Below are 13,447 nucleotides of genomic sequence, written 5' to 3'. Positions count from 1 at the left end.
GTATTTCTCCTAGGCATCTGCTGTAGGTTCAGGTTCTGGTTTGGTCACGAGGGACCAGAACAGCGGAGTCTTACTTTTGGTTATCATATGTGATTGCATAAGAATTAAGGACAAAGAAAAGTTTGCAGGCTCTTCTTTGTTGACCGTGTCTTGCAGGACACTGTAGTTGCCATTCCCATTTCGCCTGGGTGCGGTTGGTGCCTTATTGTTGATGACTTATTTCACATTTGCAAGTGCTATCACAGAAAAGTTTTAGTGAAAGTAATTTCCTTCTTGGTTCACTTAAAATATACCTTTATAACAATGCACCATATTTCAAAGTTTTCTTCATGTCCAAGCTGCCAGCATTAGTTGTTCCCAACTACCTTTAACTGGAATTCACTTTTAAACTGGATCAGCTCAGCTCGGGTTTAGTGTAGGATTGAGCTGCTTCATTATGAAGCTGTATGCCCTCTTTTCTGTCTTTACTAAAGGCTGATGATCTTTGACCTCCATAAAAGAAAACTATTAAATTACTAATGCCACAGATTTGATAGGATATTGTCCCACCATTTTTCTAACATGCTCACACTTGTGGCCTCAGGGTTTTGGTTTCTTTTTTCTATGCTATACCTGTCCAAAAAACATCCTTCCTGTGGTGATAGTTAGGGACCAGCCTATTTACTTTCCTAAACATGCTCATTAGTGTGCTGCGAACAAACACATGGGAAAGGAATTAGGCCAGTAAGTCCCAAAGTCTTCTCTCGTTTTCGTCTGATGCAGTGCTCAGACCCTTAGAGAATATTGTTCTGATGGAAATGGTGTTGCCCACTCTTCTCTCACAGGATTGCCTTGTCTTGTCGGCACCGTCATGTCATGTACCTGGATGAGCTTATTAATTCCTGGAATAGGAAGGTGATTTTGTCTTTGCTGGGGAATACAGACACTTCTTTGAGCACAGTTATAATAACCACCTCATGACTGAGGACCTCATGCTGCTTAAAATTCAGATTCATCTTTCTCATGTAAAATGCATGAAAGTGTTCCCCAGCATTAATTAAAGCCCATTTCTCTTCTTGCTACACCCAGACTCTTTGCTTGATATGAGTCAACTCTATTTTGTCTGAGTGATGCTTCCAACTGGCTGTGTAATAATTTTTATTATAAAATCTGAATAATATAGCAATATCATGGTTTTGTTTCTGGCTCATTCTTTTTCACTTTTGAATTATTTACTTAGATCTTCTGTTACTTCTGTGGAGTCTGAAGTTTATTTACACTCCTATCTTCCATTGAGTTTGGGTGTAACTCCTTCCACCTATCTGCCCTTTCAGTGGTGCATTCTGTGTTCCAGTCTTTTCAGTTTTATTTACTATATCTCAAATGTTAATTAAATACTATGGCAAGAACTGAGACTTAAGCTTATGCCTGGGTTCTGCTGCAGGCTGACATTGCCATCAGATTCAATCAGATGGAAGAACCAACTGGGTTCTCTGCTCAGTCAATACACTGTGTTGGTTTCTTAGTGTTTCCATTTGATCCTCTTCATTGCCATCTTTACCTTCCTGTTGCTTACATAAAGGGGCTGTCGGGTTATCTAAGCAGAACTCAGATGTGCTGTGTTTTGTGAAATGGTGACTCAGTTCCTGGTGAGGTTCCTGTGTAAATGGTCTTCAGACAATCTTCAGATCAAACTCTGGAGCCATAGTACACCCTGATTCATTCTTTAAATGTAAGCAAGTCTGTTCAGATCCCTTTCCCATCTTCACTCTGTGCTTTCTGAGGCTGCAATCTGTTTATAGTCACTATACTCTACATACTAAGCACTTTTCCAGAGATACCTTTAATTAGGTATTCACCCCTGAGTCAGCAGACACACACTTAGGCTGTGTCAGATGTACCTCCACTCCCTGGAGGACAGCGTATAAAGCGTGTATCTTCTTTTGTTCTTGGTCTTAAACCCTAAACAAAAGCTTCGCTGGTGCTTGTACTCATCCTCCACCCTGGTAGTCACTTCTGCTAGTGTTTCCTCCTTGCCCTCATCTGTTCAGCACTGCTGGTGGATTACCAGTTCAGCTCTTCGTAGGATCGCTGGGGGTTGCTGGACCTCCCATCATGTCTGACTCTGGCTGTTGATTTCTTGGGCAATACCTTTTGTTTTTTTCCTGGTAGCACTGGTGTTCCAGAGGCATGTGCTGTAATTGCTTGGGTACACTCAGCGCTGGTGGGGTGGGACTATACCAACAGCCTGTCATGCACCTTGTGGGGGGACTGACAGGATTACTCTGTTCCAAAAAGATGAGGTTTTGTGTCTGGCTGGCTGGTTTACTGTCTTTTGTCAAATGTGCTCATAAGCTGAAAAGAGAAGTTGTTAGACTTGTTTCACATTATTTGGCTCCTGGTTTTGCAGGGTCCAGCTAACAAGCTGAGAAATTAATAACCTTAGACTACAGAGCTGAGATCAAATGAAGAATTCTTTTCAGCTTCTGCTTGTCTACGCTCAGGCTAGTATTTCACTCCTGCACAGCTCAATATGGTCTTAACATCCCATATAGTCAGCACTTTTGTCCTGAATAGATCCAAGGTCCATCCAGGTCCTCAATAGCAGGCAATAAATGGTGATTTCTTTTTAGTGCCTTAGAAATTTCGAGTTACCTAAAGGCTTTCATACCAAGCATGTGTCAAGTATCGGTGCCCAGTTTCCAGCCTTTACAGTGGTATGAAGAAGCCTGCTTGAAATGTGCTGTCAGTAATTTTTCCAGTTGTATTGGTATTCAGTTTGTTGCTTTATTTCGCTTTGTGGGCAACCATTTTTTCATATGTGGGGCAAGCGATCATAAATGTGTTCCCTCTCCCAAGCTGAGGATGCTGTGAGGTTGTACAGAGGTCAGGTCTAAGCTTGCTCCAAAGCAAATGGCATGTGCGTGTGTCAAGATTTCTTCTTGACAGCCCACATTTGCCTGCTGGCTTCTGAATAGCTTCATTATGCATCACCAGTGTGTGACCACTTTTCCAGTCTCATGTTGCTGCTTTTCAGTGTTGAGGGGTTACGTAGCAGCTGGCTCCACAGTCCGGCTGGATCCGAATTGGTGGTTGATCTAATAACACACGTGCGAGCATGGCCCTTGAATTGCTGGCAGGCTTTGCCTGCAGCACGGGCGTACTGACAGGCTTTGCCTCTGTTAAAGTCACTGCTTTCCACTGGAAATCTCCACGTCCTAAATAATTGCATAAAGGGAGGTGTTTCTTTCTATTATTTCCTGCATAGTGTAAATCTTCATTGGGGTGTAAAGTGATTTTATATCCCCAGGTCCCTATACGATGACATTTATTTTCCTCTGTATTTCATGCTGCTTTCCACACTATACGCTTCCATATCGTCAGCAGATATCAGCTAGGCTATCCCTAAAAAAAAAGTTCCTACCTGTCTTGGTAAGTACCCTTGGACAGAAGGGGGAAATAAAGTATTTTATTTCTTAGGATAAAGAAAGAAAGAGTTCGTTTGTGGTCTGTGGAACACAGTGGAGCAGGTGGAGGGTAAGACCATAGTGTGCCGTAAAATTAGTATTTCCATAAGACTGTTTCAGTGTCTAGTAGAATAATGAGTTTTACTATCCAGGTAAATATTGCTTATTATTTGGTGATTTTTTTTTTCTTTCTCTCAACAATCCCCTCTGTAAGCTGGAGTTGGGCATCCTGTGCACAGTCCAGTCTTTAATGTCTCCAGAGTTCTCAGTTCTATAGTGTAATTATCACCCTGTCCGCTTCCTGGTTTCAAATAAAGCATGTCTCATTTGGTCTCAGACCCAGCACCTGACAAACACCTTTATCAGTATTGTTTCAGTATTAGTGGTATTATTCTGGGCAACAGTATCTCACTCATCTTTGTCCCTTTCCCTTCAGTGAGATAAAAATAATGGTGATTTTTTTTTCTAACTCAGTTCTTATTCCTGTGATTGAGCAATGCTATTTGTCTTGAAAGGCAGAATTCTCTAGTTTTCTTCCTTGTGGCATGTCATAAAAAAAAAAAAAAGGTAGAAATTCGTGCTAATGCCTTCTTTGCAGGTTGCCAGGTCTTTCCTCCTGATACCACTCAAACTGCACATATTCTAGGGGTTTTGACATTTAATCCTTTCATAGAATATATAAATAGTTTTGTGGGTTTTATGGCCTTTTTATTTTTAGGTTAAACTAATGAGAAATTATTGAATCAAGAATTATTTCAGTTCATAATTCATAACTTCATCAAAATTCCTCCACTAAAAATTGCCAAGTTGTAAGAATTAAACAATACAGCTAGCAATAGTAAAAAAATTTAAGCACTGTAATTATTAGTAAGTAATGTCAGCATGCTCAGATGTACTTTTTACATTTCTTGATGCTCAAACACTTACATATTCCATAGCTGCCAAACAATGTAGCTGTTTATGGTACAGATTTGAGTGAAGTACTTTTATTTTGTATTTAATCAGTTGGATTTTCCTTCAATATTAAAGCAGCCTTGCTTTAATCAGAGAGTATTTAATGCTGGATGTTTCTGTTTTTCCTAATAATCTTTTTTTTTGAAAAAAAAAAAATCTTTTTAATAATTGTTTTCAACTTTGTTATGGCAAGCACTGCAAAATGCATTTCAGAAAGGAGGGCTTGGTTAATTCAGCAATGGATTCCATCTGTGTTGACGTTGGCTGCACAGCCCAGCCCGCCCCAGCTGTATGAAGTAACTGGTGCTCCAGCAGGGTCAAATTCAGACAAGCACCATTTGTGTTTCATTTCCTTTTTTCTTTCTTTCTGAATAACATTTTGTCTAAAAACAAGGATTTCCCCCCCCTCCCCAATCTCTATTGGAACCTCTTATTTGTCTCTGGATAAAAGATAGCTTTGAAACCTTCCTGCTCTGTCAAGTCAAAATTGGATCAACTCTCAGGATGGGTATTTCCTGGGTGAATTAGGTTTAATAACGATAGGAATTTCATATATCATATATACACCTGACAGGGAAAATAGTTTAAGGCTAGACCAAGAAATTAATATATCTGTCTTATGAAAGGGGTGGTATGAATCTACACTGCCCCAGGAACAAACCTTGACCCCGACTCACTTGAGCAAGGTTCTGCCCACCTGCGTGATGGGAGAAAATACAAACTCCTCGGAGGCGGTTTCCCCTGTTGCGTCTAGCAGTTCAGGCCACACAGAGCTGATGTGTGCAGGTGTGGAGGGCAAAATTCATAATGTGCTGTCAATTTTCCAATATTTATGAACATGCAATATTTGTTCATGTCCCTTACGCCTGTTGCACAGCAGCAGCTAACCTGGAAAGACTCATTTATTTTGTGATTGTGTGCAGATTTGCAATTTGGGGGTTTTTTTTCAGCAGAATCACAGGGAAACTATGCTAAAAGTTGTATTTTGTCACTAATTTGCTTTTTTTTTTGACAGATAATTTCTCTGGCATAACTGGTCTGTGAGGAAAACTCATTTGGTTCACATTGTAGATAACAGTAATTGCCATTTCTTATCTGTAATTGAGTGCAACATATGAAGTTGGCTATATCATTTGATACAGAATATTAGTGTAAATCTCAATCTGACCAAGATTTTCTGTGTTCAGTCACAAATTGGTTTATTGTTTATGAGGAAGTTTCTGATTTTGCACAGTGCACAAAGGGAAGCCAGTGCTGGAGGAGCTGAAGAGCAGGTTTATTCGCCAGCTCCTTGCCTTCCTGCGCATCGGGAATACACAAGCACTTACCTGCAAGGGGGAATAACCTACTTGATATGAATTTAACTACAGAGCACGCTAAGTGTGGGACTTGTCTTGCTGATGTCATTAAGAATTAGGTGTCCAGTGCAGGTGTGTAATCAATAATGAGATTTGGAGATGTCCAGCTCTCAAATCTGCAAAGATGAATCCAGCCCTGAAAGTGCCCACAGAAGTAATTTCATTACAGCTAATGCCACATTCTTTTAAAGCTCAGCTTACTCCCGGGTAACTTTAGGTCTGTAGCACAAGAGGAGTCTAGTCACTGTGGCTTGATCTATATTATGTGGAAGATATGCCTCTACTGTTTAGCCCATTGAATTGCACTCCAGAAGTGTCCATATCTGACCATGAGCGAAGTCCACCCTGACTAGTTTCTTACTTGGGTACCTCTGTTCATTCGCCAAGTTTAGACTGGATCATTCCAACGCAGACAAACACCGTGACATCTCTTTCATTACATGAAAAAAAGAGAAAGATGTATTGAAAAAGAGTGTTACTGCAGATATGAGACTCTGACTACAAATTATGTTTTTGTAGTCATACAATAAACCACTGGTGTTGAAAAAAGACTTCAGTATTTTCTCCAATATGAAAACACGGAACTAAAAACCTGTGGCAAATATGAGTAAGTTCTATAAAATACAGTTGTTTTGGTACTTGTTAAGGAAATAGAACAGTAAAATCATATGGAAGAAGTCATAGAGTACTAAATTTACTTTACTATATCAACATATCAGCAGTCAGTCAGTTTTAAATTTAAAACAGGTTTATATTTAGAAAAGAAGTATTTTAGAATTTGACCTGGTATTTGAAATATTTATTTTATCATATACTAATTTCTTGATGTTCCAAACTTTTCCTTGGTTGTATCTCAGTTTGTACTATGTGGAAAGAGCATTTTAAAAATTAATGTCTATTTTAAGAATTTATTTGCCGTTGAAAAACAAAACACTTCATGAAAATAATGATCTAAATTATCTGTCATTTACGTCTGCCAGCCCAGGCTATTTAGCTTTTCTAAACTGTCCAATCAAACTGTTGATCGCTGCTGTAATCAGAATAATTTTAGATGTAAAATACTAATAAATAAATCTTAACACTGTAAAATGGTCTATGCACAGAAATCTCTTTTCTACATAGAACCTTTAAGTTTCTAGTTTTTAAATAGAAAACTATATTTTTTCAAGATTTTTACCACTTAATGCTGTTGTAGAAAGGACTTCTTTTAATGGAGTTGTTATCTTGATTTTGCCATCCTTAACAATGGCAAGTAAGATTATACTGTGTTTATATCTCCAAAGGACTCGGTTGGAGTACACTCAAGAAGGTTCTGCTTCCTTATCATGAGTGATAGATGTTCACTTTTTCTTCTTCTTTCTTTTTCCTCTTTTTTTAGCCACCAGATAATGGGCCTCCACCATTACCAACATCTTCCCTTCCTGAAGGCTATTATGAAGAGGCAGTGCCACTTAGTCCTGGCAAGGCTCCCGAGTACATCACTTCCAGTGAGTAATATATATCCAGATCAGTTTCTGAGCAACTGGTAATTCCAGTGTCCTTCAGCTTTCTTGGTATTCAACACCTACATCTCTACTAGTGCTGTGGTGATGTGTCATAAGTGTGGCTTTGGCCATCTGGGGCCAGTTCTGGTTCCCCTCACTGTCCATGTATTGGTTTGGTTTGCAGAACTGTTTTGATGTGTATAAATCAGGCTCCTTAAAGAGAAAACTAAACCTGGAGCTCAAGTTAGGTGCACATAAACACATTTCAGCTTCTATTGGAGGCAGAAGGTCCAAAGCAGTCACTGGTCTTTTGGACAGCTTTGAACCATGAACATGGTGGGGGCATTGGAACCTGGAGCCTGGAGTTAAGTATTGTCCAGAGTAAACCCCTCTAAACTTGCGATACTGTAAATGCAGAGGACTCAGAAACTGGTGCTCATCTGCAGATCTACTGGTACGTCTCTGTTGCACTGAATTACTTGCTAAAGTACACAAATAAAAAGCAAAACCACCACCAGAACGTCCTGCTGCAACACACAAATGCTCTTTCTTGCATCCAAATATTTGTCCAAAGACGTATATACTACGCTGAGAGCACGCTGATGAGCCGCTGAAATGAGCGCTGTGAGCATTTATGCAGGATCAGTCAACAGGAAGAAAAACCTGCAAAGATTTTCCTATTTGCTGCTTTTGTCTTGGCCGGGGTAATTTATTACTTGTATATGGCTGATTTATCACTAATCACTATTTTCTATGGACCAAAGATTAAAGGCATATCTTCCCCCATTTTATAGCCATTTTTATTATTTGAACCAGAACAAATGAATAAAATACCTGTGTTCTTAAAACACTTGCATAGGAGCCACCTTAGAATATTAATTATTCACTTGTACACTGCACAAACTGAGGTTATCTTAATTTACGTAAGAAATTCAAGGTAAGAAAGAGTTTCATATACTGTAAATCCAATGATGCAGAGCAGCAAAATCACTCCTTCATTTCCTCCCTTAAAATGCTGCAGGGTGGTCCTGCTACACCCTTTAGTCCAGTGAACTGCTGATTTGTGTTTTGTCATTAAACAAGAGCCATGCTCAGGCAGAAAAATATTAGTAGAACAAGTATTAATAGCACTGCTAAAGGATGGCCTAGGGAAAAAATAGACAAAATACGAAACTGATTTCTTGCTGTACTTAACCATCCAAATCCCTAAAATATTTAGGATATCAGCCTTAAAAGTTCATTAATAATTCCATAATTTAACCATACATCTCCAGACATTTAAATCTCTCTTACTGTAACATATCTTCTCACTTGCTGTGATTTTGCTGTAATTTCTTATGTCCTGAACTCTTTATCACATCTTTTAATTTGTGTTAAGTGTTCTTCTCTTTATGGGTAATAAAGTTGCTTTTAAATTCAATATACCGTTAATAATAATCTCCACTCAACCAAAACTTCCACTAACTGCAGCATCTGTGGTGATTAAAATAAGCCACCAAAGCAGTGTATTAACCAATGATGTAACCTTAGCTGTTCAGACTGTTTGAGGTGGAGAAGACCGTGACAAAGAAGTGCTTAAAGTGTAAAAAGTGCATGAATAAACTATTAAACAACTGTTGGGATAGATATCATTCTCTTAAGCAAATATTCCTATGGAATATTTTTGTACTGTCATTAATAGCAAGGAGGCTTACATACCATGTGTCCTACCTATAAAGGTGAACAGCAACTGAAGAAAATTGGAGAATATAGATCATGCAAATGAAATATCCGCAACCTCTCCAAGTTCCTGTAATCTGTTTGTAAATGAACACTTGCATTTAGATGAACACAAGCCTATATATACCTTATCTGATAACTCTCTTTCTCTTTATTAAAAGCTACTGTTCTGTACAATATGCCTAAATTGTTACAGTCTGATCTTTTGAATATGCTATTACAAATAATGTGAAAGTCCACTGTGATTTTCACCCCCTAACAGTGGAAAATTTTGATGAAGTGTGAAAAGCCAATATCAAAGAAGCCAGAATAATCAGAAAACGCAGAAGATGCAAGAAAGGTAGATTGGCAGCATTGGAACATGTTGTATCAGTGAATCTCAGTCTCTGGGACTTTAGTAGACTTAATAAAATAACTTTATTTTGGAGACACACTCTTCACTTTTTCTGCATGTTTTGTATTTCTCTCCTTTCTCTCGCCCCTTCCCCACTCCAAGACCCAAAGTGTGTGTTGACTTGAACATATACACAAGAAGTGCTCAGATCTTACCTGTTATCAGTTTCCTGTCAAGCCTGTTTCATTACCCATGGTGATAAGACAATAAGAGACAACAGGATTTAGTCACTAGTCGCCTTTCCACAGCTTACCTTTACAGTTTGCTTCCACAATTTAACATTTTTAATAGGAAGTTTACAGCCTCCTAAATTCAGTTCACACTGAATATTAGCTGGAGGTAATACTGCTTCAAAACCTTTGAAATTACACATACATGCTGCATTTCTCTTCATAACTTTCTGAATATCTGCTAAAGCTGTTACGTATGGGTAGTAGACTATGCTATTTGTGTTAAAATATTCACTTTACAATGTGAACAGAAGCTAGTTTGTGTCCACAGCCTGAAAGCCTTGGTTTGGCCATGATACAGCAGTTTGGAGAAACAAAGAATAGAAGCAGAATGTGGCAAAGAGCAGCGAAAGTTTCAACCGGGATGATATGGGTACTCCAGGGTGGTCATCCTTCCTGGTGTGAGTCACACAGCAAACTCTTCTTCTGGCCAAGAATCCCACAACCCAAGGGGAAGAGAAACATGAGTAGTAGTTAATGGACAGGATATGGCAACAGATCCCCAGAGATCCCGTTAGACTGTGCGAAGATGGGAATCCAGAAACGTCAGCTTCAGAAGCTCCTGTTGGCTTTCATCCTCCTATAAACAGAGATTTGGATGAACCTGCAACTCCTGTGCCAGCAGAGTCCCTCTACTGATCATACAACTTATTGTGAACTGAAATCTGCACTTGGACTGCTTGTGAGCCATGTAGGGACTACCTGTAGGATATTTAATGTGCAGAATTTTAATCTCTACTTTGAAGTTTCAATCAGCACTTCCTACAATTAATTTATCATCTGAGGTGTTTACCACTTGCCTGTATGGAGCTGCCCAAAACCAAACACTCTGGAGTAGAATTGACCAGAAGATGGCAATTCAATTAAATTTAAAAAAAAAAAAAAAATTAAAAAATGTTTCAAGGGCTTGAAATTTTATTTTAATTTTACTTTGAAATGAAGATAAACTATTTTGTACACTTTTGTGAAAACACAAATAGGATCAGAATATCTAGTCTTGATTCAGAGATGTGAGGTCTGGGTATATCCCATTCTGAGTCTGCACATAGGAAGAACTGATTGAGAATGAGCTTTCCAGCAATCCACTCTCTTGTCCTTTTCCCAGTTGTCCCAGGTCTCCTTCCTACATCCCAACTGTGTCCTAAATACCTAGCTAAAGCAAATGAGAGATTTGTCTTCCACCTTCTGGCCTAAAAATATATCAAAGTCTACTTGAAATGTTTGGATGAAATTTCAGCTATTGAATATATTCCAATCAAGTCTTTTCTGTGGGAGCATGTGCCAGTGGATAACTGAGGAGCTTTACTTATATGCCCACATAAGCAAATAAATAAGTATGAATGGTGGAAGAGAGGGTTCTGTGATAATGGCAAAGGAGTTTTGTAGTTGAGGGGGACTGCTAGAGCTGATTGAAAATGAAAGGCCTGAACAAAAGCTTGTTTAATTAAAAAGGATTCTTGCCATTACATTGCCAAACTTAGAGCAGGATTAAACTGTTTAGGCTACCTTAACAAGACGTTTTTTGCAGAATGCCTTTAACTCCAGCAGAATCCATAGTTCAAGGAACAGTGTTGTGTATTCATCATTAATTATATCAGTGCAGGTGCTGTTATTTGAGAATTGTATGAAATGTTATGTAAGGTAGATAGTGCCTCATAATTTACTCTTGTGACCTTTGTCATATTCAGTGTTTATTTCTTAACATGCTGTGCTAATATTGACATTTCTGTGCCTACATTTTGCATTATGCAATAGGGCAAGATGAAGATGTTTCTCTGTAAAAGAATTACAAAAGATGAAGGTATCTGCTAAGTAATACTTTGAAGACAATAAAAAACTACATAAATTCTAACTATTTATTTCCAGCTCACTCTTTCAATTAACATTCCCAAGGTATCAGTATGGGTCTTCTATAAATAATGGAACAGCATCTGCTGTTCAATTAATGTATTGATATTACTAAGCACTGAAACAGTAATTTGTTCATGGCTGACTTTCAAAAGCCTTAACTTGAACTGAACCCTGTTGAGATTTTCAGTTATTTTAGTATGCTTCATTACTAAATGTTTTAACTTGACACTTTTACACTTTTCTTAAAGATTATGACTCGGATGCTATGAGCAGCTCTTACGAATCCTATGATGAAGAAGAGGAGGATGGAAAGGGGAAGAAAATGAGACATCAGTGGCCTTCTGAGGAGGCCTCTATGGATCTGGTGAAGGATGCCAAAATCTGTGCCTTCCTCCTTAGAAAGAAACGATTTGGGCAATGGACCAAACTACTGTGTGTTATCAAAGAAAACAAACTACTGGTAATTTTTACTTTTATCTAGCTATGTTTTCTTTGTACCTTTTAGACTATGTATTTATTTTTACAGGAATCTGGTTTTTGGAATATGTTCTGCAAACAGTGACCAAAGAGTTTGGTCATGATTTACCCAAGAAGCAGAGAAGCACTGAAATTATAAATGTATCATTTAGCCACTTAGAACTTTGATTTTTATTCCACTTAAACCTAGGCAGTTCCCTGATACGGGAAATAAAGTCTGGCCTATTAGCTTTTAACATATTTCATTTGGAAAAAAAAATTGCTGAAACAGTAAATCCAATCTTTCATTCCCTACGGACCAAAAAAATCTCACAGGGGGCTTTGTGTATGAACTGTTGGATCAGACCACTGGAGAGAAAAGTCCCTTGTTAGACTGAGAATTCACTTGGCAGCATATGCCGTGGTAATGTATACACTGGAAACTAAACCTTTGCCATCTGTTCTGCGGTAATTACAGATGCAGTATTCGCATGATGCACAGCTGCATTATGGAAAGGCAAGAAACAAGTGGACGTATTGGTTCCTTAAGTGTATCTGTTATGTTTCTTTCTGATTGGAGGCACCAGTAGAAGATTCCATAAGTTAGGAAATTATCTGCTCATAGATGTCTTTGTTTTCTGAAAAGAGAGCCCAGTTGAGGGAAACACTCGTTTCTGTGTCATTATGAGCAAACTAATGCTTACAGTAATAAATGAGTTGGGGTCTTAGGCACTCCTGTCTTCCTGTCTGGTGCTTCCAACACTTGTAACTAATTATGTAACTAAGAATTACTGCAGTATCTCAAATGTTAAAAAAGCTGATTAGCAGGTGATAGAACGTTTTTCTGTAGAACCTCATTATTCTTACATTCACTTACAATATAGCTTAGATGTGTTCACTTTCCAAGTACATTTATGCTTATGGCAGTGTAGGAAATAACGGAATATGAAATAGAGGTATCTGGGTAAAAGGTTTCTGAAAATATAGTTGGAATTCATTTGCCAGTTTTCAGTGGTTACTGAGGATTTAATTTTTCTATCCTCCTCTATTTAAGTGTCAACAAGAATGTTGATTCTGATTTGGTTTGTATTATATTGTTATAATGCCATTATGCTTAGTCCACATTTTTGTCACGATATACCAGGATCATATCAAATTTCCAGACCATCTGATAACAGCTTGAAGAAAAGAAAGAAAGAAGGGAAAAAACAGATTTTCTCTGAAGTCACACAGTATTTCTTCTACAATTATGTTTTTCTGTATAGAAATATGTTATTTTTTCTATTTTCATTTCCTTTAGCCACATGTGTGTTCTGAAAAGCTTTTTTTTCCTCCTTATAGGGATTGTCTTTCAGTAACTCTGTAATGGGGATTAAGAAAATAAAAATCACAACAGGAGTCTAACGACCAAGTTAAACTAGATTGGTTTATTGTTTGAAGGAGGACTTAGACATTCAACTTATGCGACATGCAAGTAAAACAAATATATGTTCTTAGGGATTAGTAATTGCTTGTGTTATAAATGCAGTTGTCATCATAAGACCAAAGTATTTTA

At 38.1% G+C, this 13,447-nt stretch overlaps 1 protein-coding gene across 3 annotated transcripts in view; it reads left to right on the top strand.

Moving 5' to 3' along the window:
- The window catches only part of AFAP1 (actin filament associated protein 1), a 119,491-nt gene that overhangs the window by 65,860 nt on the left and 40,184 nt on the right, over window positions 1-13,447 (top strand). For all 3 annotated transcript variants that reach the window (XM_075752569.1, XM_075752571.1, XM_075752570.1), the window contains 2 exons: window positions 7,137-7,245; window positions 11,685-11,896. In XM_075752569.1, coding sequence (XP_075608684.1) covers window positions 7,137-7,245; window positions 11,685-11,896 — 321 coding nt within the window. The remainder of the gene's footprint in view (window positions 1-7,136; window positions 7,246-11,684; window positions 11,897-13,447) is intronic.

Source organism: Balearica regulorum, chromosome 4 (genome assembly GCF_011004875.1).
Source record: "Balearica regulorum gibbericeps isolate bBalReg1 chromosome 4, bBalReg1.pri, whole genome shotgun sequence".
In the NCBI taxonomy this organism is placed as follows: domain Eukaryota; kingdom Metazoa; phylum Chordata; class Aves; order Gruiformes; family Gruidae; genus Balearica; species Balearica regulorum.
The sequence above is the reverse complement of the archived record's forward strand: the minus strand, read 5'-3'. Positions and strand labels throughout refer to the sequence as shown.